Source organism: Thunnus maccoyii, chromosome 15 (genome assembly GCF_910596095.1).
Source record: "Thunnus maccoyii chromosome 15, fThuMac1.1, whole genome shotgun sequence".
Taxonomy (NCBI): Eukaryota; Metazoa; Chordata; class Actinopteri; order Scombriformes; family Scombridae; genus Thunnus; species Thunnus maccoyii.
In genome coordinates, this window is record NC_056547.1 from 2,893,192 (window position 1) to 2,914,924 (window position 21,733).

The following is a 21,733-nucleotide window of genomic DNA, read 5'->3' on the forward strand; positions in this document are numbered from 1 at the left end:
AGCTTGGGGTACTTGGGGTACTTTTAAAGCTGTGCTTATACAAGTTTTCATCTAAACAATAGATCTATTGAGTGCAGTGTGAAAAGGGTCGCCTGTAGTGTATCCCCAGCTCTGCAGCTCCTCTCAGCTCTACGGAGCTTTTTAGTGCCTTCCAGCTCATTGTTTTGATTGTTTGAGCCATCATCAACCTTGTTTCCAGCAGCACCAGCAGCAGCATCTGTTTCCAACAATCAAGCTCTGATAAACCCACTGTACACTACCTGCCCAGAACCAAACTGCAGAGAGACAAAGTCTGCAGCAAACTGAGTTCGACAAATGTGTCAAACCATAAACGCCAGATCTGTATCCTTAAACATGAAATCAACAGATCAGTGTTTATTCACATTTTTATTCACTCTATCACTTAAATTTGCTGTGTTATGTCAGATTCTGTAACTTGTTGTCACATTACTTTGATCTCATTATATTACCTTCCAGGCCAATGGCTGCCAATCCCTTTAGAGGATTATCAGGATAAGATGTCATACCCAGTGCTGAACACACACATACACACACACATACAGAGTCTCCTGGCTGTCCTGATGCTTTTCCATTGACGTGAATTCAGAGCTGAGACGCACAGGTCAACAGGTAGGAATGTTGTTCAAATATAGAGAGCATGTGTGAGTGTGTGTGTTTCACCTTAAATAAAAAAAATCATGTTTTGAACCAAAGGACCATACCAGTAGAATTTAATGTTTTAGCTCATATTGGCTTCTTCACTGGAGCTTTTCATGCAGTCATACATTTTCCAAAGTTTTCAATAAGTGTTGAATGGTTTGGAAAGGTTTCAGTTGATTTTTAAAAAAATCCGCTTGTAAAGACTTCCAGAAGATAGACACTCACAGTCAACACTTATTCACTTTTATTTTCAGGGTCCAGGTGTCATCATGTAGTAATACATTGGTTTAAAAACTCTCAAAGGAGCATTTAAGGAAAAGAAAAAGTCAAACCCAAAAGACATTAACATTGCGAAAAGGACAACCTTATTGCCAGACAAGGATGTCGATATCGGACAATTCAGCAAACGTTTTTTTCATCTAATGCCAACAGTTTTAAAACTTTCTACAATATCTGCACATGACAACTACAGTATGGTTAATATGACTATGATCAATATTTTAATAACAAAGCATGAAATGTCAGTGTGTAATGTCAGAGGCATCACTCGTAGTGATGAACCTACAGAGAATTATCAGTGACTCTGCAGCTCCCCCAGCTTTATAGTGAGTTTCAGCTTATTGTTTAGCTGTCCAGCTGCAACTTTACTGTTTTGGTTCACTCTCAGCGCTCTCATAGCATCATTTTGGGCCGCAGCAGGCAGCTGTTTTCAGAGAAAAAGCTGTAAAAGCCACTGTACACTACCTGCTCAGCACCAAGCAGCAAACAGACACAGTTAGCTGTAGACTAGCTGGTGAACATAGTGGAGCATTTAGCAGCTAAAGAGCCAGATATTTCCCTCAGGAGTTGGTAGAGAGCAAAAACAGAGCTAAAAGAGAGTGAATATTGGACTTACATTCACCAGGTGGACAGAAACATGAATGATAATGTTGCTTTGTAACTGCTGGATGTGGAAATAAGCAACTGTTTGCTAACAAATTCAATATATCAACTTAAAAGATGATGGTATGTTGTGCTCACAAATTGTTTCTGCTGCCCCCCAAGTGGCCAGAAAATCAGTTAATGCAGATTTAAGATTAGGGAAAGGTTGGGTTTATGGCAACTAAATTATGATTAAGGTATGGTAATGGTAGAGCCACTAAAGCACTTGGCAAAGGTAAGGGTTAATAAAAGGGTGAATATTAATTGCAGCTCTATGATGGGATGTGAATTCTGTCTACACCCTAACCTCCACAACACGGACACCGTCTCTCTACTTCCTGTGTTGGCACTGAGCATCAATGGACATAATTTGTGAGGTTGCTGTTCCTCAGCTGATTATCAGTCTCAGATGTTGGCTCAACCAACAGGGAACAGGGATAGGTGGTGTTCATGATCATTTATTTTCTTGCATCTGTGTTTTTATAGTTGTTGTTTTTTTTACCTTTTTTAAATGTCTTTGACACTGGAGGATTAATACTAATTACTTTTGTCACATTTTTTTTTTAAATTAAGAGTTTGTGAGTTTTCTCTGCTGCTGTACTCTCATCTCGTTTCCAGTAACTGGTCCTCGGAAGTTTTTTCTGCTGCAGTGAAAAGAGCTCAACTCACTCAGCCATGTTTATAATTTAGCCCAGAATTCATAGCAAATTGGTCCCACTGAAGCTGGTAGAGAATGTGGCAATTTGAAGGGGTCCTGGAGGTTATATTTGCGGCACAATACATGGACAAAAGGTTTTGTAAACTTCATCTGGACTTTGTTTTGGCTCTTCAACAGATTTGACCAAAAGGTGTGAACCTTTCCTTTGACCTGGCTGTGACCTCGGCAGTTGGTTTCACAGCATCCTTCACTACAACTACTCTCTTTACATCAGTTACTTTTTTCACTTCAAGGATTTCAAGATTTCATGGCTGAATCATGACATTGATGTAACATGAATATCAAGACCTGTATTACTGATCAACACCCTGTTTCATTGGCTAAAACTTACCAAGACTTTCAGTGATCTCTTCCATCACCAACCCAGTGAACGTTGAAGTGGTAACATTGTGCCGTTGGATCAAGTTGAGCCTGGTTGTGATGTTAACAGAGTTTAAAGGGATTTAGGTCTCATGCACATCAATTGGACTTTTTTTTCAGCTCTTCATCAGTTCTTCACTAAGCTGACTCCAAGTCTACAACTGAAGTCTAACTTTGGGTGAAGTCTGGACCTCATCTGGAGGCTATGATGTCCAACCCTGTAGTTGAACTGGCAACTAAAACTGATTCTACTGTTGACTTTACAGGAAGTTGCTATGGATAAAAGTCAACAATAACCAAGGAGGGCGAATTACTGAATGTTCACGATGGAGGTGCAATCCATTTTACTGATTTTAGTCTTGCTTAGTGGCTGGTGTATCCGACCTGTCACTGGTGACTTTGTGTCCTCTGATGAACACCCAGATGTTGGACATGATGAGGATGTACATCCCAACACATTCACTGAAACAAATGCTGATGTACTAGACATGAACACTGAAACAAAACATATACCTGAAGAAAACGAGGAAACAAACTGGGACGAACCGGACATAAACAAGGACAACTATGAGGACGCTGACTGGCATCCTCCTAACTCCTTTCTTGAAACACACTCCGACCTCCAACCTGACGTCCCACCAGTAATACGCAGCAGCATCAGTGCTACTGATGTTGGCACTGACCAATCCCCCAACCAGACTACTGGGAGTTCAGCTAAACAGTGTGGCGAGTACAGCAGCCAGCTGACTTCTAATGGCCAGTGCCGGCTGGTGGCAACACTGCCTCCAGTGGGAAAGAAGCAAAAACGTTGCCCAGATATGTTTCGCTGTACAGATGATGTTTCCTACTGGCTCTATGAGAACCGGAACAGAAAGGAGCAGCTGGAGGAGCTGAGGGAGACAACATCGGAACAGCAAGAGGAGCTGAGGAACCACTGGCATCGAGTCAAGGCCCTGGAGATGCAGGTAGACTGGCTGTTCCCTGCTTTACTGTATATTTGTTTAAAGACACAATGAAATGGCAGTTTAACTTTCTTAATATGATGTCACTTCTGTTGAAATAGGTTGTCAGGGTATGAAATACATTGTTAACACGTTTCTGTCCATCCTTTCATCTTAGCACTGCACTACCTGACAGAAGTTCTTGTCACATGTCCTCTTGTGGCAAAAGCAGATTTCAAAACTTTTAGTTGACTTTTATAGTTCCACCTCCTGGCAAACTGTTTAATTAATTAATTGTTTGTGGGATTTGACATTCACCAAACATGTTCACCAACTGCACTAAACAGAAACAATACAGCCAATGCTAAAAACAGTAACAGTAACTGTGATAAATGTGCATATTAGTGAAGTTTCTATTAAAATGGGGGGAAAGGATTATTCAGGCAGGTAAACACAACACCTTCTTCTCTCTGTTTATCTCTGCCTCTCTTTATCTCTGTCTGTCTTTATCTCTCTGTTTTGACACCATCTAAGTCCTCCTTAACCCTGAATGCTAACAGGATTAGCTGCAGGCCTTTTGGCCCCTGCATCCTTCTGAGTCTGTCTGACCTAGAGAGCATTTTTCTGGGCTGCAGTATTTCCATGCACCTACAACTCTGGAGGTCTGGAACAATTAACAAAATGAAATGATATCACAGGTTAATGATTCAAATACCTGGTCATATTTTATGCTTTGTCTTTTTACCCTGATCTCCACAGCTGGTACATGAAAAACTAGATTGAACAACATTAAACCTCACCAATATCGGCTATAGATTAAATTGTCTCCTTTCTTCTTGCTTTGTCTCTCAGAGTGAAGAAAGTGTTAGTTTGAACTCAACCTTTGAGCAGCGGTTGCGTTCTCTGGAGTTGCGATACGCCGAGGCCGACACCCTGCTCCACATGCATTCGGCGCTGCTGCACAAGATGCAAGCACAGCTCGACAACCTGTCAGCCACAGTGGAGAGCATGAGCCGAAACACGGGCTGCATGATCAAAGTCATCCGAACTACACCGCCGCTCAGCATGCGAGACACACTGGCATCAGGTACAAATGCAACAAACACACTGGTGAGTTACAAGTTGCATGTTCATGCAGCTCTACTGTCACATGGAACATTTTAACACAAACTACACACAGCAGCAGTTTTTTATGCATACATGCATACAACACATTTATTTTACTGTCATGAGTTTAGGTTTAGCAAACAAAAATCAGAATATGCTGCAGTGTGTAATAAATTTCATTTCTTGGTTTTGCATGTAACACACTGACCATTGCTGTTTGTATTGTGTTTGTATTTGTGTTATTTCTTATGTCACATGTTCTTGTAGAATATTTAGGCTGAATACTGTTATCCAAAGGATGGTCTCACCCCAGAGTCAATCAATCAACTCATCAGCTTATCTGTTAGAACAAATGAGAGCAGGCCGAGGGGTTCCAGTCCATAGTTTGAATTGGTTTTTCTGACAAGAGAAGAAAAGAATAAACATGAGCTAATCATTTAGTCATCATTGTGTTTGATTACAATAAATTGATAATTCAACAAAGATAGCTTTAACTTCAAACACAAGTATTATCCAAACAGTAAGTAATGTAACTACTACTAAAACACTTGTACAGCAAACCATATAGCCATCAAAGATTTTTTACTTTAGAACTATCAAACAAACTATCAATCAAAATTCTAGTACTTACCCAAACTGTACCATCATGCATTCCAGCTGACATTCCTCCACACAGGGGGCCAAAAATGAGGCTGAATATATTATTAATTGACAATCTTGTAAGGTAAATCTATGTTGTACAGTTCATTGGTTCTGACTAATGACGCAGTTTTTATTATGGAGATTATGAATGGTGTGTTTACTTGCACATCTGTGTATTGTTACATTCACAGGGAACACTGCAAAGTTTCTATTTAACAGCAACAACATGGACTCAACAACACAACTCAGGATTTAACCCGTTTCATCAGTTTGACTGTTTTGTGATGCTGTCTCTGTCTCTGTCTGTCTCTCCCTCAGACGGACAGTACCTGTCTTTCTGTCCATCAGACTGTGCATCTCTGTATCACAATGGTGTTCGCCGTTCTGGTGTTTACACCATAATCCTGTCGCCAGGCGCCACCCTGCCCGTCTACTGTGACATGGAGACCGAGGGTGAGACACACACCGTATACTGCATACACATTATATATTCACAGGTGTATGCAACGTGCAATATGTGGGTCAACACATTGGTTCAAATGCCAAAAGATATACACATTTACACAAGTGTACACATAAAGCCATGTATACAAATGTATACAGTATATCTGTGAGTGTACATATCTACTATATGTGTAATCAAATAGAGCTACAGATGCTTTTCTCAATTGAGTGCTGACTGAAAAATTGGACAGTATTCATTCCAAAACAATTGGAATGGTCATTTTTACATTTGCTGATCAAATACATATTATAACAATGAGGTAACCAAGAGTCTATTAATTACATTCATATAAATCTACTTTACATAATCCAAGTTTAGAAGTAAGGTTGCATGGATTCATGTTTTTCTACAGACAGAACTTTCAAGTGAAATATATTCAAAAGATTTGCTGCTTGTGAAGAACAGGTGATTGGTATCAAATCAGCTGATTCAATTTACATGAAATTTGGGATCAATATTCTATTGGCCAATTGTGACAACATTAGGATATTGATCAGTGATCAGATTGTACAGTTTTAATAATATGAAATTGATATCAGGCGATTCTATTGACATAAAATTGATACTCTATTGGCTCAGGAGACGCTAATGACATTAGAACTTCATCAGTGATCAGATCAGCTGATTCTATCAATATTAAATTGGTGATCATTGGATTGGCTAATTCTACTGACATTTAATCAATGATCAGTATTACCATTTTTTTATTGGATCAGCCCATTCTGACAACATATGTGTATGCCTTTATGTGTCTGTGTACCATATAGTATGTGTGTACACCTGTAATGTGTTTCTACGGTATGTTTACCTAAATGTGTATTTTTTTAGCCAGTATTTAAACATGACATATTTCTGTATCTGTATGTGTTTGTGCATCAGGTGGCGGCTGGACGGTGTTCCAGCGGCGGCGCGATGGCTCGGTGAGTTTTAACCGGGGCTGGTCGGAGTACCGCGAGGGTTTCGGCGAGCCGCGAGGAGAACACTGGCTGGGCAACCAACAGCTCCATCTGCTGTCCAACCAGGGCCACTACAGCCTCCGCATAGACCTGCAAGACTGGAGCCATATCCACAGACACGCCCTGTACCACAGCTTCAGGTACACAGACAGGTAGAAAATGAGACAGACTGGGAGTATTTACAAAAGAATACCGTATAAAACCAGCCTTTATTTAAATTAGGTAATTTTGAGGTATTTCTTCAATGTTTTTCTCTTTTTTTGTGCAGATTTATACATTTGTTTAACATTCTAGCAGTATTTTACAATGAATTGTTATTTTTATTTTACAATAGCTGGACTGTAAAAATGCAGATAATGTCTACAGTAAATATTTGTTGTTGTTTTTTTAAATTCTCTGTAGAATAACGAAAGGATTTTTTTTACTGCTATTTGATGCTAACTGTTTGGCAACCTTTGCTGCCAAACTTTCTACCGTTTTTTTACTTTTTTTTTTTTTTTTTTTTTTACATTTTTTTACATTAAATTTAAGTTTTGCTGTAAAAAAAACACAGAAAGTTGCCTTAATTTTACATTCAGTAATAGGATGTGTATTTTTTGTATTTTTACATTGGATTCGATGTAATTTAACATTCAAGACCATTAAGCAATTGAATAATCCTGTTAAAAAAAAAACTATAATATTCCATTATTTTAATTTACAGATTACAGCCTTTATTTTATGGTGAATATTTTTGATAAAAATAATTTACTGTGTTTTTATGGCATTTACACTTAATGTAAAAAAAAAAAACAAAAAAAAACAACAACTGTGAAATAATACAGTAAATTTCTTTGAAATAACTTTTTTTTTTTTTTACAGTGTAGAGACAACTGTTAGAGACACATTCAAAGGTAGACAGACAGGTAGGAAATGTGACAGACTGGGAGAAAGACAGATGTAGATAAGTAGTAATAGTATAGACTGTTGGAGACACATGTAGAGGTAAAGAGACAGACAGGTGGTGATGTGATGACAAGGAGAGAGGCAGACTTTAAGTTTTATGGAAATAAGTGACAAACTCATGCATTCTCACTATGACTGGATTGAATGATCGCTGAACCTCTGCAACAATTTTCCAGTCATAGGTGAGCAACCACAGGCACGACAAGTCTGTCAGGTTTATACTCAATATACAAAGAGTTTGGAAGGTGATGTCATGTTTTTTCCGCCGTGCCAAACACAAGAACAAAAAAAGTGTAAGGAATGGATTAAACAGTGTGTTCGTCTGCTCCAATGTGAGCTGTAATTTTGTGGGGTTTCATGTTAGAAAAATCCCTGTTCATATCTGGAACATCCACTGCACCAGAGTGGCAGTCCTGAATACCACTATATCAGAGTTTACATGGCTAGGCGGCAGAGTTAGCTGCTCTTTCCTGCTTTATATTTGATTTTAAGAAGTTTACACTCCATCACCTAAGATAGCATTACATTTGCCAAACATATTTGAAAATAGGAAGCATAAATCAAACTTCTGTGTTGCTTTTTTTCTATAGTAACCATCTATGGGATTAAAGTTGTGTCATAATTATTGAAAAAAAACTTCCACGTATCAAACCAAAAAAATTAATTGAAAGTGAAAAATAAACTGAAAGCAAAAAAGTGACCTTAAATTCAAAATTTTCGATAAAACTATACATTTGATTACAGTATTCTCCATTTTTCTTTCACTGATCAGGATTTCTCTTTTGTCTTCACTTTTTGCTGTATAAATTTTCAGTTTCGCTGTTGGTTGGTTTAATGGTCTGGTATTGCAACAAGTACAACTTACCATTGACCTGTCCCTCCAAATTTAATTGGTTAATGGGGATGTAGCCCTGTAACACCTGCCCACATGCCCTTTGTGTCAGAGCTGAAACTGAAAATTAAGCAGCAAAACTGAAAAAAAAGACCACAAAAGTTTAATTCAAGTTTTGCTTGTGAGGTCATTTTTTTGCTTTCAATTTATTTTCATTCGCCATGCAATTTTTGTTTGATGCTTGGGAGATTTTCTTCCAAGTATTATAACACAAATATAATCCAATAGAAGCCAAGGATTATTTAACACTGTAAATATTAACATGTTCATATATAACAGTTTATTGTGAAATGTTTGGTTTCTTCTCCTCCTGCAGGATAGAGAATGAGGAGAACCAGTACCGCCTCCATGTGTCTGGTTTCAGTGGGACGGTGGAGGATTCATTCGGTTGGTATCATGACCAGCAGGGCTTCAGCACGCCGGACACTGGAAACATCTGCGCTGAGATCAGCCACGCCGGCTGGTGGTTTCACCAGTGTTTCTATGCCAACCTCAACGGTATCTATTACAAGGTAGGACCACAAGACAAGATATAGAACAAAGTCATTAACTTAGAGCCCTTAAAAACTTGGTGTCATGGCTAAACAATTAACACTCGAAGTTAAAGCTTGGGATAAAAAAACACCCTTTGTTAATTCTCATTATGAGTTTAATTGTCAAAAGGTGGCAACATTGGCAAACAACCCCACAATTATCATCAGATTTTGATTCAGATATTGCTAAATCCTGATCTTGGTGCAAAGAAATACATGACATCACCTTTTTCCAACTCTTGTCCTGCCACTTCAAACCACTGAGAAAAATAACCAAAACTGTTCCAACTTTGAGGATTGTATCGTTCATGGAGGACTCTATCATTCATAGCAAGAAGCTCGTCGAGAAAGTAGATTTTCATTGCCTTTAATATTGAAATAAGATTGTTTCTATGTTGTATTAATGTTGACTTTGTTTTTTTTCTCTCAGGGAGGGCGCTACTCTCTGAGGACTCAGAACCTACTTGGACCGGACGGCATCGTCTGGTTCTCCTGGAAGGATTCAGACTTCTACTCTCTGAAGGCGGTCAAAATGATGATACGACCACGCAACTTCAGGCCACGCCTGTCGCCATAGTGATGGAGTGCTTGTCATAAAGCTATGTTCATAACACACCATCATTTGTGTTAGACCTTGGAAAGTTTGACATATGGGAGGCACCACAGGACAGATGAAGCAGAAACAAACCACGTTTCACGTCTGTATTAACAACAATCAACACAAGATGGCCACTTCTAATTTCAGGAACTGCTCATTCTGTTTAACAGCTATTCAGTATCGTCTGTGAAGCATTTGGAAAGCTAATGCCAAATTTTAGTGGTTTCACAGCGCAGAAGCTTGTTGAGAGAGAAAGCCAGTGGACCCAGAAAAGATCCCTGTGGCACACCAGAACACACACTACAGTATTCTGGGTATATATTGATGTGATGGAGATCATTAGTGTATAATATGTACAAAAAACCTGATTATCAAAGCATACGCAGATTTTACAGCCAGTATTTAGTTGTTTTTCATTCTGCTTATATCTTCCAGTTCAAGCTTAGCTACTCAAACGTGTCTATATTTTGTATTTGAGAAGTGTAAAAACTTGGTTAGAGCACATTTTTGAATACAAATGTTTTACACAATCTGAATCATGTGACACAATCGCGTTAATTACTTTCTAACTTACAATGAACTTCCGTGTAGTTACATGATTGGGCAGGTAATAAAATGATGTCCTAATGTTTGTTAATTTGTTTGTGTTAATTATGCTTGAAAGACGTTTACCAGTCATGGTCAACTTTTCATTTACCTTTATCCATTTAACTTTTTTTTTTTTACAGAATGTAATGAGGACTTTCTTTTGAATGATCAACCTGTAATAATTTCCCAAAATTAGAAATCAGCTGTACTTAAACAGCACCCGACGTGTCTCAATGTACAGAACACACAAACAATTTTCATCACATATTTCTTTATTGGAACAGTTACAGTTATTAAGTGGTAAATCTACAAGACTTCGCAAAGTCATCCACCATCAAAAACTGACTACTGAAGAATCACTGTGAATTCCGACAGGTAGTTTTCTCAGTTATGCAACCTGCACAGGTGAACCTCCTCAGAAATGACTCAAATAAAATATTCTTTACAGACAGATGGTAATTAAATAAGAGGTCCGCTAGTCTTCGTGCCGCTTTTGTGTGGTTGAGAGGTTGGCGGAGGGGTGTTTATGTGGGGCGCTCCCTGGGGCGGGTGACGTACTGCCACCACAGAGGGGGGAGGTCGCCCTCCTTGCGGGCAGGAGGGAGGGCCTCGGTCAGGGGGCCTCCGGCTGGAGTCTCGGCCTGCAGCTGGGCGACCTGGAACCAGACAGGAGGAAATAAAGGTTTACAACTAAGGCTGCGACTGATTATTATCTTCATTATTGTTTAATCTGCCAAAGACAATACTGTATGAGAAGAGTTCCTTTTACAGAGTTAGATTTGTTTATAATCTTTTACTTATCAATAAACACTCTGAATTTTAATTTCAAGTATTTTCCCCGGAAACTCCAGATGAAGTATGTTTCTGAGTGCTAAATAGGACAGTGACAAATTCTTCTTCCATTGTCACATGTGCCCTGGTGGCGGATAAAACGTGCGTCCTGTTGAAAGACAAAAAGCAGAGCAACCCACCTCTTTGTCCCAACTCTGTGCTCTCAGTTTCTTCCACTGCTCTCTCTTGGAGAAGTAGTCAGGGTACATGGCCTTCTCGGAGGGGTGCCAGTGCTCCAGCACCCACTCTGGGACCTACAGGAACAAACCAGAGGATTTCCATCAACATCGTGATTTTAACTTAATAAATATATTGTTCTAAATATCCTAAATCCTGAATATAATTGTTCCTAATAAGCCAAAATAGGCCACCTGACAAAAACTATTAAAGTTTTGTGAATTTCTTAATATCTAATAGAACAAATACAATAATCAAGTATATCACTATAATTTTTTTGTTGCATTTTCATTAAAGAATGTTACATTTCTACAGATTTTTTACATCTGAGGACAGAACTTCTCAGACTGTGTGATACAATCCAGTTGCATTACCCTCCCATATCCAGCAGAGGGCAGTAACAACTCGACAGCCAGCGCAACACACACACACACATCACAACATCCTGCAAGTCAATGTCCGTCATAATTTTCTTATGAAAATATGACTATAAATAAAGTAGCTTGTATTTTAACACAGAAAACCACTGGTTATAAAAAGGGGGGTTAACAAGGAGAAGCAGCTTGCAAATCTATTGTAGCCTTGCAGAGCCACATCCTACAATTTAACTGTTTTCTTTTGCAGAAAACACTATAAAAGTCTTAAACCAACAAATTCAAATAATTTTATTTTTAAAATATTCTGTAGTTTCAAAAATTTTGAAAAAACTGCACATATATATATATAAACTATTTCACAGCAATGTAAGAAAGAAAATAATGGAGAAGAAGGAAAATTATATCCAGTGGGAGATTATTTCATGGTGACTGACACAGACTCCATCACATGAAGCCCTGCCTCACCTTGTAGCATTCATATCTCTCATAGGAAGTCCCTCCAGGAGAGTCGGGGAAGATGTAGGGCTGGGGATGTTGGTTGGCCCAGAACTCTTCCTCTCCCGCCTTCAGCATCATGGTGGCCTTCACCATGTCCTTCTCATTCTTGTTGTCATCGAAGCGAGCCCGCAGCATGCAGGCATAGAACCGGTACTTGTCTCTGTGACGGATAAACACAACAACAGTTTAATTTATTAAAATCATACGACCGACGATGCCCGAAGGAGAACCGGATGTATCTAGAAGAGAAAACACCCATCACAGTTTCCTTTAAATGTCTGATTGTGTTCAACCAACAGTTCAAAGCCTTAAAGATATTTAACTTAATGTATCATAAGACAAAAGAAGCAGAAAATCAACAGAGAAGCTGGAGCTAAAGAACTTTTAGTGTTTTTACTCTGACATGATTTAAACAACGAATCACTTAAATCAATCAATAAAACTAGCAGCTGATTCATTTTCTGTCTATTGGCTGATAATTTCATTTCCTCCACGACACGACACGTCCTGTAAGATTGAGATTTTGAACGTTCACAACGTCAGATTCTTCTTGATACTTCTTCATAACTCTTGTCAAGATATGCAGGTCCTGGAGATAAAATTCCTGATCAAAAACAACCATTTTCGTCCAAATAAAAAAAAATATTTCAGAAGATAAAACATTAGGTATGTTTTAATCACAGCTTGATTGACGAATGAGTTGGTGATATTAGCTTGCAAGATACATAGCAGTAGTAATATCAACACATATGTCAGCAGGTAAGTAACAAGAAATTGTCAAATATATGTTGGCATTAGTTTAGAAGCATTACATTGTTTGCTGATTAGCAGTTTATTTTTTTAACTTTAAAATGCACCAATCAGTTCATAACTTGGCCACAAATGTAGCTCCTTATCAACCCTAGTTTAACATATAGTAGGATAAGTTGTGTGTTTATGTAAATAATGAATATAAACCGGTATTATGGTTGCACCATATCATATTTGAAATTAATTTTACATTACATCTTAAAAACTAACTGAGAAACACGAACACCTCAATTACTAAATGTGAAAAAAAAAGACAAATACTTAACCGTATTACACCTTACCAGAGCACTGAACCGTGTATACTCAGCAAAAAGAATATTATAGTTATATCAATAGTGTCTATTCTATTTATACTTATTCTATTTACTGTTTTGAGTTGGTCTATTTCTTGTATATAATTTTGCAGTTAATTGTATTTGTTTCTTTGACCTACTTCATTGTTTTTGTGTTTTGATTTATGTCAAGTGGCTGCTGTAACTATCACAATATGTCTTTATATTCCTTCAGCAAACAACAACAAACTTTACATTGCTCAGTTCATTATACAGAACAGAGTTGCAGCTGTATACAACAAATAACAGATACTTTCCCTTGATGTGAGACTTTAACATTAACTTGATTTATTGGATCATAATTCATTATTATCGTGTCAATTAAGAACCAATTAATCGTGCGAGATTTGAAGCTCATGACATTGCTGTTTATAGAGTTAACTTTTCCATTACAGATAACAGTGGAGTGGAGAGTAAATAACAGCAACCACAGGTTAAAGAAAACAAAATCTTGTCATGTAAACTAATCGCACATTTCCAGCTGTATCCATTCACATTTACTTTATCATAACAATGACATTAATGTTATAAATTGAGAGTGAAGCTTGGTGTGATTATTCAGATGTCAACGCTACATATCTGAATCTTTTCTCTGACTACTACAGTATTTTAAATAAACTTGCGTTAATTAGAAGTGACAGTGAAGACGTCAGTGACATATATTCTTGTTTTCATGAGGGCTGAATGAACTAAAATGGATTTTGCAGCGGAAAAGCCTGACGCTAGGAATGAGTGACCTGGCTAACAGTTAGCTTAGCTGTTAGCTTGAACAGACCGCACTAAAACAGCGACGTTCCGCTGTTTTGTTCACTTTTCTCACACTGAGCTCACACGCAGACGGCTCCTCTTACCTAAAGATGCACCATGACTCGAGGTGTCTCAAGGATTTCTTGTAAAGTCGCAACACTTTCTGCTGGTGAGTGAGATAGGCAGAGGCCATTTTCACCGTCCCCTGTCACCTTCTCGCCGGACGACGCAGCGCGGAGGATTCTGGGAGTCTGAGGCGGTTTTTTATTTACCGTAAAACACCTACAAAACGTACAAATTTATTTTATTTCTTTTCTCTTTTCTTTGAGGGTCAGGACTTAATCGTGAACGTTAGTAAAAAGTGAGTGTCTGAAAGCAAAATTGCTCCAAATTGTCTCTTTTAATCAAACAATATCTTTCAGGAGTCAAACCAAAAATCTGTCAGGTTCACACTGATATCTGGAGACAGAGATTTTGGAAAATATCAATACTGCAAAATGACACCAAACATCTAGATATGTTTCCATTAGGGCTGCAGATAATGATTTTTTTCATTATGGATCACTCTGCCAATTATTTTCTCAATTTATTGATCAACTGTTTAGTCTGTAACATGTCATTGAATTGTTACAATTTTCCCCAAATAACACTTCAATTGGGTTTTCTGTTTTGCAAAACAAACAAAAAAACGAGGAGCTGAAACCAGCAAATGGCATTTTTCCTCAATAAATGACTCAAATTATTCATAGCAATTAATTCCTACAGATTATGAGTCAAATAGGTATTATTGTGATTCCCATCTGCTACAGTAATTACGGTATTCCTACAGTATGGGACTGGTCAGAGCTGCATGTGTGGTTCTTTTCAGAAGCATTGCTCTTACAACCATGGCTCAGCACAAATTCATTGGTAAGACACATTTTTTTACAGCTAGATAAAACATAAGAAGCCAGAAGAAAGACGCTGAGTGTCTCTGCGTGTCGGTGTTTGTCGTAAACAGACCAGTCTGTATGTTTAGTTAGCATTGGAGCTAACTGAGTTAGCCCTGCTGAAAATGACAACACAGCGGCCACAGAGGCTTGCAGCTGTGTAGGGAAACGTCAGATGGATTGTCTCTGGTTTATATCAGTTCACCACCCCTACTCAGAGTTTATACTGCACTACAGCCGCTACTACTAGCAGCAGCAGCAGGTGTTGTGTTGGCAGTAAAGTGACTCCTGAAGGTAGTGGTGGAAAATATTTGATTTAGCCCCTTTTAACTCTGTTACTGTGAATCCCACAGCTGTGTCATAATAATCTCTCAAGCATCCAAATAAATGCATAAATAAATAGAATAAAAATAAATCAAAAGCAAAAAATTACCTCAAAGGCAAAATGTACAAGAAAAGTTTTGTGATCACTTTTTCAGTTTTGCTGCTTAATTCTTCAGTTTCAGTTCTGACACAAAGGGCGTGTGGGCAGGTGTTAGAGGGCTGTAATTACTGTTGAAGGGACAGGTCAATGGTAAGTCGTACTTGTTGCACTTCCAGACCATTACAACTGAACAATTCTGACCTGAAACTGAAAAGTTCAACAATCAAACTGAAAAATTAAGTGACAACAAAAGAGAAATCCTGATCAGTGAAAGAAAAGTGGAGAATATTGTAATCAAATGTTTCACTCTTGTGTAGTTTTATTGAAAGTTTTGCATTTGAGGTCACTGTTTTGCTTTCAGTTTATTTTTCAACTGTCAATTTAATTTTTTTTTTGTTTGATTCTCGGGAGATTTTGGTCAATTATTATGACACCAATTTAGTCCCACATGTTACTCCTCATTAAGCTCCAAAGGGAAACCGAAGCCTTGACCATGCCTGTAGCCTTGGCAGGGATATAATGATCTGCAACTATTTTGATAAGCTATGAATAATTTATAAGTTTGTCATTTTTTCCTTTGTTTTATACAACAGGGTGTTAGGAAATTGTTTGGGCATTTTTCACTATTTTACAACATGTTACAGACTAAACAGTTGATCAATAAATACAGAAAATAACTAGCAGAATGATCCATAATGAAAATATTTGTTAGTTGCAGCCCTAATGCAAACATAACTAGATCAATAATGCTTTGATAATTATCACGATAACAAGTTTGTCCATATCATCCACACGTTATCGCTTCCAGCACATCAATGATGTATCACAAGAAAATGTTTGCTGTCATATCGCAGTATCGATATTTCCCAAAATGTCTGTCTCCAGATATCGGTGTGAACCTGACAGATCCCATGTTCAGAGGACTCTACAGAGGGAAGCAGAAACACGACGGTGAGCATCTCCTCTTTTATTATTCTGACTTCTGAGCTGTTGGAGGAAACGTTTGTCTGAGACCAGCTGTGTTTTTCTGACAGATGACTTCGATCAGATCATTGACAGAGCTCTCAAAATCGGAGTTGAAAAGGTAAGACATGCGTCCATCGATTTGATATTAGTGCACATATCCCAGATAGAAATAGCTCAACAGCTATTGGATGGATTGCCATGAATTTTGCACGGTCCCCCCCCCCCCCCCCCCCCCCCCCCCCCACAGGATGAATCCTCATGACTTTGCATCAAGCTTCCACTAGCAGGTCAAAATTTCCACTTATCCAATGAAAAATCTCAACATCAACCAGATGGATTGGCTCAGACACCCATGTAGGGCTGCAATTAATGATTACATTATCCATTAATCTGGCGGTTATTTTCTCGATTAATCAATTATTCGTTTGGATGATAATGGTGAAAAATATCAATCACTGTTTTCCCAAACCCAAGATGCAACCAATGATGATAAAGAACTGAAGAAACCTGAAAATATTCACATTTAAGAAGCATGAACAAGAGAATTTTATCATTTTTTCTTTAAAAAAAACTCAAAACGATGAATCACTTTTCGGAATAGTTGGTGATTAATTTTCAGTTGGTTGACTTATTGATTAATTGACTAATCATTGCAGCTGTACACTCACGCTTCAGATGATGAAACCTAATAACTTTGGTGATCCGCTGACTTTCCAACTTGCGCCTGCATGATGTCGACATTTGTTGTTTCGAGTAAAATATTACTTACTCAGTTGTAAGTAATGTGATATCTGTTGCTTTGTTACAGTTCATGATCACAGGAGGAAGCCTCGAAGACAGCAGGGAGGCCCTTAAACTAGCCGAGAGCAGAGGTAACGATAGCAATGACAAACGTATTGCGGACCAGAGTGCACGTCAATGAATGGTATTTAGTTGATTTACAGTGTCCATGAGTCTTTTTAAGACTGTATTGCAGAGCCAAGGGGCAAGACCAACATGATGTGATTTTTTTATTCCGCTTCACTTCTTCATGAGCAGAATGAGCCAAACCAAGCTAATGTTTTTGTTTTTTTTTCTTTATCTCCTTCATGACAGATGAGTTCTTCTGCACGGTCGGCTGCCATCCGACCCGCTGCAGTGAGTTTGAGCAGAGCGGAGAATCGGAGTACTTCTCCGGGCTGAGAGAGCTGGCAGCAGCACACAGAGGAAAGGTGGTGGCCATTGGAGAGTGCGGACTAGGTGAAAAGAAAATTATAAAACACATGTGTAAAAACAGAAATTATTCCCGTTTTTATCCACAAGAAATGAGTTACTTATGTAAGTGTTTCCATTGTTGAATGAAGTGTTGATACTATGATATGATGTGGGTCTTCTCTCCTTGTTCCAGATTTTGACAGATTGGAGTTTTGCCCAAAGGAGACTCAACTCAAGTAAGTTAATCAGGGCTGCAACTAACGATTATTTCCATTATCAAGTAATCTTCCAATCATCTTTTTGATTAATCGTTTCAAAAATCTGTGTAAAATGCCCATCATAATTTCCTAGAGCCCAAGGTGACGTCATCAAATGTTATTTTTTGTCCGACCAACAATCCAAAATCCAAAACATCCAATTTAAGACAAGGAAAAGTAGCAAATTCTCAAATTTAAGACACCTGAAACCATCGAGTATTTGCTTAAAGAACAACCTAAACAATTATTCGATTATCAAAATAGTTGCTGATTAATTTTTCTGTTAATTGACTAATGGATTAATGAACTAATCGTTGCAGCTCTAAAGGTTGTATGTCTCTACTGAGTATTTAAAGCTGCACTAACCCTCCCTCCAACTCTTCCAACCCATCAAAATGTACATCTGGCCACTGATGCCTTGTCACAGGTTGTATACATCAGAAGATTGTTCCTTCTCAGATTGTTTGATTCAAATGTTTTTTTAGGGTATCATCACATGCTCTGATGATATGACTAAAAGCTCAAAATAAAAAGAAACACTGCATAGTTCTAAGTGTTTTTCTTCTATAAGTTTGGACTCATCGATGCTTCCAGCACTTTAGCAAAGATTTAGCTGGGTAGAGCGGTGGTTGTCCTGCAGGGCCAAATACCAGTGATTCTGAGGCTGCCTAAGTGAAGAAACAAATATTAACCCTTCTTCAGTGATGGTCTTGTTCCCCTGGTCGCCTGACATTGGTGCATCAGGTGCTTTGACCTTGATACACCTGCTTACAGTTCTAGTGTCTTTAATTATCTTTTCATCCTAGATTCACATCTTCACAATGTTCCAACTGCAGCCTATGTTGGAAATACAGCTACAAGTGATTATTTTTATTAGCAATTAATCTATCAATTATTTATTTTGTTACTTGATAAAATTTCCATAAGGACATCTTTAAACTGCTTGATTTGTCTTACCAACAGGCCCAAACCCAAAGATATTAAATTTACAATGATATAAAACGGAGAAAAGCAGCAGGTTCTCACATTGGAGGAGATGGAACAATAAAATGTTTGTGCATTTTCGTTGATTAATCAACAATATTGTTGTCTTTCAGTTTGCTGCTGTCTCCGTATCTCACAACTATAACAGTAACTACGTTTCTCTCTCTGGCCTGCGACAGATACTTTGAGAAGCAGTTTGACTTGGCAGAGGAGACCAAGCTGCCCATGTTCCTGCACTGCAGAAACTCACATCAAGAGTTCATAGGTGGGTTTGTGCATCCAAGGCCTGGTCTGGTAGGAGACCCAGAACATGCTGGATGGATGGATGGATGGCTGGCTGGCTGGATGGATGGATGGATGGATGGATGGATGGATGGATGACTGGGTGGGTGGATGGATGGATGGATGGATGGATGGATGGATGGATGACTGGGTGGGTGGATGGATGGATGGATGGATGGATGGATGGCTGGCTGGCTGGCTGGCTGGCTGGCTGGCTGGATGGATGGATGGATGGATGGATGGATGGATGGATGGCTGGCTGGCTGGATGGATGGATGGATGGATGGATGGGTGGATGGATGGATGGATGGATGGATGGCTGGCTGGATGGATGGATGACTGGATGGATGGATGGATGACTGGCTGGCTGGCTGGATGGATGGATGGATGGATGGATGGCTGGCTGGCTGGCTGGCTGGATGGATGGATGGATGACTGGCTGGCTGGCTGGATGGATGGATGGATGGATGGATGGATGGGCCTGGTCTGTTTCATAAGAGGGATTTTTTTCAGTTAAAGGAATTCACTGTTTCTTTGCTCTGACAGACATCATGAAGAGAAACCGAGACAGATGTGTTGGAGGAGTGGTGAGATTCATTAATTTACTTTTCTTTTAACTGTAGTTAACAGCAATAAATGCACCAGAGATAGAACTGAAACATCAAGTCAGGATCCAGCTTCTTACCTGTAGTTGTCTCTTTCAGGTCCACTCATTCGATGGGACGCCAGAGGACGCTGCTGCCCTCATTGACCTGGACCTTTATATTGGAATAAATGGATGGTGAGAGAATTTTGAAATGTGATGTTGAAGTTTGCCCCCCCGAACCTTAAAACCTGACCTGACCTGATCCACATCTGTTTGAAGGACATTTTAATGGCACATATTAACGATTCTGCAACTTCATTCTATGTTTCAGTTCCCTGAAAACAGAAGCCAATATTGAAGCTATGAAGTCTATCCCCACCGAGAGACTTATGATAGAAACAGGTGAGTTGGAGCCAGTTAGCTGTAATTAAGAAAGTCACTGACAGAATGTGGCCATTAAATAGGTGACAGAACCTTGATGTTAACTTTTTAAAGCCAAATGTTCCTGATATTCCAGTTAAGTAGGAATTCGTTTTTTGTCAACTCTGTTTATACTTTTTCCAGCTTGTCTTGTGACACATTGAAATCTAAGATAACATGTTTTATCACAATTCACATAGCTGCTGTTAGTGTGGTTATTAAACTGTTATATTAAATTCATGTTTGTATTAATACCTTCCTGTTTCTTCCCAGATGCTCCGTGGTGTGGCGTGAAGAACACTCACGCAGGCTCCAAATATCTTAAAACTACATTTCCAACAAAGAAGAAATGGGAGGCCGGACACTGTCTGAAGGACAGGAATGAGCCCTGTCACATCATGTGAGTAACGTCGATGTGAAGTTAGAGAGTAGAGTCTTTTGTAGAACTCAATGAATTAATATTAAATTAACTGATCTTCATTAAATTTCATTAGCTAACGTCTACATTTCACTGATTGTCCCCCGCCTGCAGACAAGTTCTAGAGGTGATGGCAGCAGCGAGAGAAGAAGACCCAGCGGAGCTGTCCAACACAATCTACAACAACACCGTCAAAGTGTTCTTCAGCTCCAGCTGATGATAAACCAGATTAAACCTTCACGGGAGCGAGTGTGTGTCTTGTATGTGTGAGTGCCTCTCTGAATGATGGGTCCAGGTGTAAAACTCAGTCAAATAGCTTCTGATCTGTCTTCCTCTCAAATAAAGAAATTACATTTTTCACGTGCTGAAACTATTTGTCCTTTCTCTCTTTCATTTACCTGCAAATTAAGTTCCTACTGGTTTCTTGACTGTTGATCACGAACATTAAACCATCATTATAAAGATGTGGTAACTTGTGGTTGTCATTTATAATTGTTATAAAAAATTTTCCTCCCTTTAAACATCTTTAAAGTCATAATTTTTTCACTTTTTTAACATAATATATTTTATACAGTAAATTTTATACACAAAATACATAACTATAAGAATACAAAATGCTTCAAAGTACTGTGTGCAAGACTATTCTAGTTATGTATAACGTAATAAAACCACTGAATATTGATGACCTTGTTGAAAGAAAAAAGCATTTACATATAATTTCCAAAAACATAGAGTGAGGTTTTTGTTAAACTTAACCACATACAGATTGGAGGAATGTAAAAATGTTCTTTTTTGTGGAGTCACAGATGTGATTTTTAAGTTTTGCTTGCAGCAATCACACAACCAGAAAATGTAATTTCTGAAGAAATTGCGTTTGATAGCTGAAAGCTGAAATTGATTGCTGGCAGCTGAAAAGATTCTAATAAAAAAAAAAATTCTACCAAGACTAACATGGCCTACAGTTGGGATCAAACTTACCACCTGGTGTATGTTAGACAGCACTGAGCTACCATGTGACACCGTAAATAGCAAACAAGATCAGATTTTCACATTTAGACTTTAGCTCTGACATTCCTATAATATTAAAGGGCACTGTTGTCGCATTACATGATGTTATATAATAACTATGTTAAGC

General features: G+C 38.5%; 3 protein-coding genes across 5 annotated transcripts; 2 read left to right on the top strand and 1 right to left on the bottom strand.

Annotated features, from left to right (window-relative positions):
- Window positions 1–269: 269 nt before the first annotated feature.
- LOC121912413 (angiopoietin-related protein 7-like) lies at window positions 270–10,544 on the top strand. 3 transcript variants are annotated; one of them, XM_042434540.1, is made up of 7 exons: window positions 270–630; window positions 2,926–3,624; window positions 4,453–4,687; window positions 5,668–5,802; window positions 6,734–6,950; window positions 8,964–9,159; window positions 9,611–10,544. In XM_042434540.1, exons 2-7 carry the CDS (start codon window positions 2,977–2,979, stop codon window positions 9,755–9,757), a joined length of 1,578 nt encoding a protein of 525 aa, XP_042290474.1. In that variant the 5' UTR covers window positions 270–630; window positions 2,926–2,976; the 3' UTR covers window positions 9,758–10,544. The 3 variants fall into 3 exon arrangements, with proteins under 3 accessions (XP_042290474.1, XP_042290476.1, XP_042290475.1); XM_042434542.1 differs by lacking the exons at window positions 270–630; window positions 9,611–10,544 and adding an exon at window positions 7,672–7,715 and having other exon boundaries at window positions 2,207–3,624; window positions 8,964–9,038; XM_042434541.1 differs by lacking the exons at window positions 270–630; window positions 8,964–9,159; window positions 9,611–10,544 and adding an exon at window positions 7,672–7,826 and having other exon boundaries at window positions 2,207–3,624.
- A 76-nt stretch (window positions 10,545–10,620) lies between these two features.
- Window positions 10,621–14,394, bottom strand: ndufb9 (NADH:ubiquinone oxidoreductase subunit B9). Its single transcript, XM_042434543.1, has 4 exons — window positions 14,243–14,394; window positions 12,217–12,409; window positions 11,338–11,451; window positions 10,621–11,022 (listed from the first exon to the last, which is right to left on the bottom strand). Exons 1-4 carry the CDS (start codon window positions 14,329–14,331, stop codon window positions 10,891–10,893), a joined length of 528 nt encoding a protein of 175 aa, XP_042290477.1. The 5' UTR covers window positions 14,332–14,394; the 3' UTR covers window positions 10,621–10,890.
- A 547-nt stretch (window positions 14,395–14,941) lies between these two features.
- On the top strand, window positions 14,942–21,067 carry tatdn1 (TatD DNase domain containing 1). Its single transcript, XM_042435580.1, has 12 exons — window positions 14,942–15,047; window positions 16,377–16,442; window positions 16,526–16,575; window positions 17,266–17,329; window positions 17,553–17,696; window positions 17,845–17,887; window positions 19,072–19,157; window positions 19,721–19,761; window positions 19,879–19,955; window positions 20,092–20,162; window positions 20,454–20,580; window positions 20,713–21,067. Exons 1-12 carry the CDS (start codon window positions 14,969–14,971, stop codon window positions 20,813–20,815), a joined length of 951 nt encoding a protein of 316 aa, XP_042291514.1. The 5' UTR covers window positions 14,942–14,968; the 3' UTR covers window positions 20,816–21,067.
- Window positions 21,068–21,733: the final 666 nt, after the last annotated feature.

What these genes read in the sequence shown, in the direction of transcription:
- LOC121912413 (XM_042434540.1), top strand. Translation starts at nt 2,977, where the DNA reads ATGTTCACGATGGAGGTGCAATCCATTTTACTGATTTTAGTCTTGCTT. An exon ending in TCAAGGCCCTGGAGATGCAG is followed by an intron (nt 3,625 to 4,452) that starts GTAGACTGGCTG and finishes TTTGTCTCTCAG; the next exon opens with AGTGAAGAAAGTGTTAGTTT. An exon ending in GCCCTGTACCACAGCTTCAG is followed by an intron (nt 6,951 to 8,963) that starts GTACACAGACAG and finishes CTCCTCCTGCAG; the next exon opens with GATAGAGAATGAGGAGAACC.
- ndufb9 (XM_042434543.1), bottom strand. Translation starts at nt 14,331, where the DNA reads ATGGCCTCTGCCTATCTCACTCACCAGCAGAAAGTGTTGCGACTTTAC. An exon ending in GAGTCATGGTGCATCTTTAG is followed by an intron (nt 12,410 to 14,242) that starts GTAAGAGGAGCC and finishes TATCCGTCACAG; the next exon opens with AGACAAGTACCGGTTCTATG. An exon ending in AGAGATATGAATGCTACAAG is followed by an intron (nt 11,452 to 12,216) that starts GTGAGGCAGGGC and finishes TTGTTCCTGTAG; the next exon opens with GTCCCAGAGTGGGTGCTGGA.
- tatdn1 (XM_042435580.1), top strand. Translation starts at nt 14,969, where the DNA reads ATGGGACTGGTCAGAGCTGCATGTGTGGTTCTTTTCAGAAGCATTGCT. An exon ending in GGCTCAGCACAAATTCATTG is followed by an intron (nt 15,048 to 16,376) that starts GTAAGACACATT and finishes GTCTGTCTCCAG; the next exon opens with ATATCGGTGTGAACCTGACA. An exon ending in GAGACTTATGATAGAAACAG is followed by an intron (nt 20,163 to 20,453) that starts GTGAGTTGGAGC and finishes GTTTCTTCCCAG; the next exon opens with ATGCTCCGTGGTGTGGCGTG.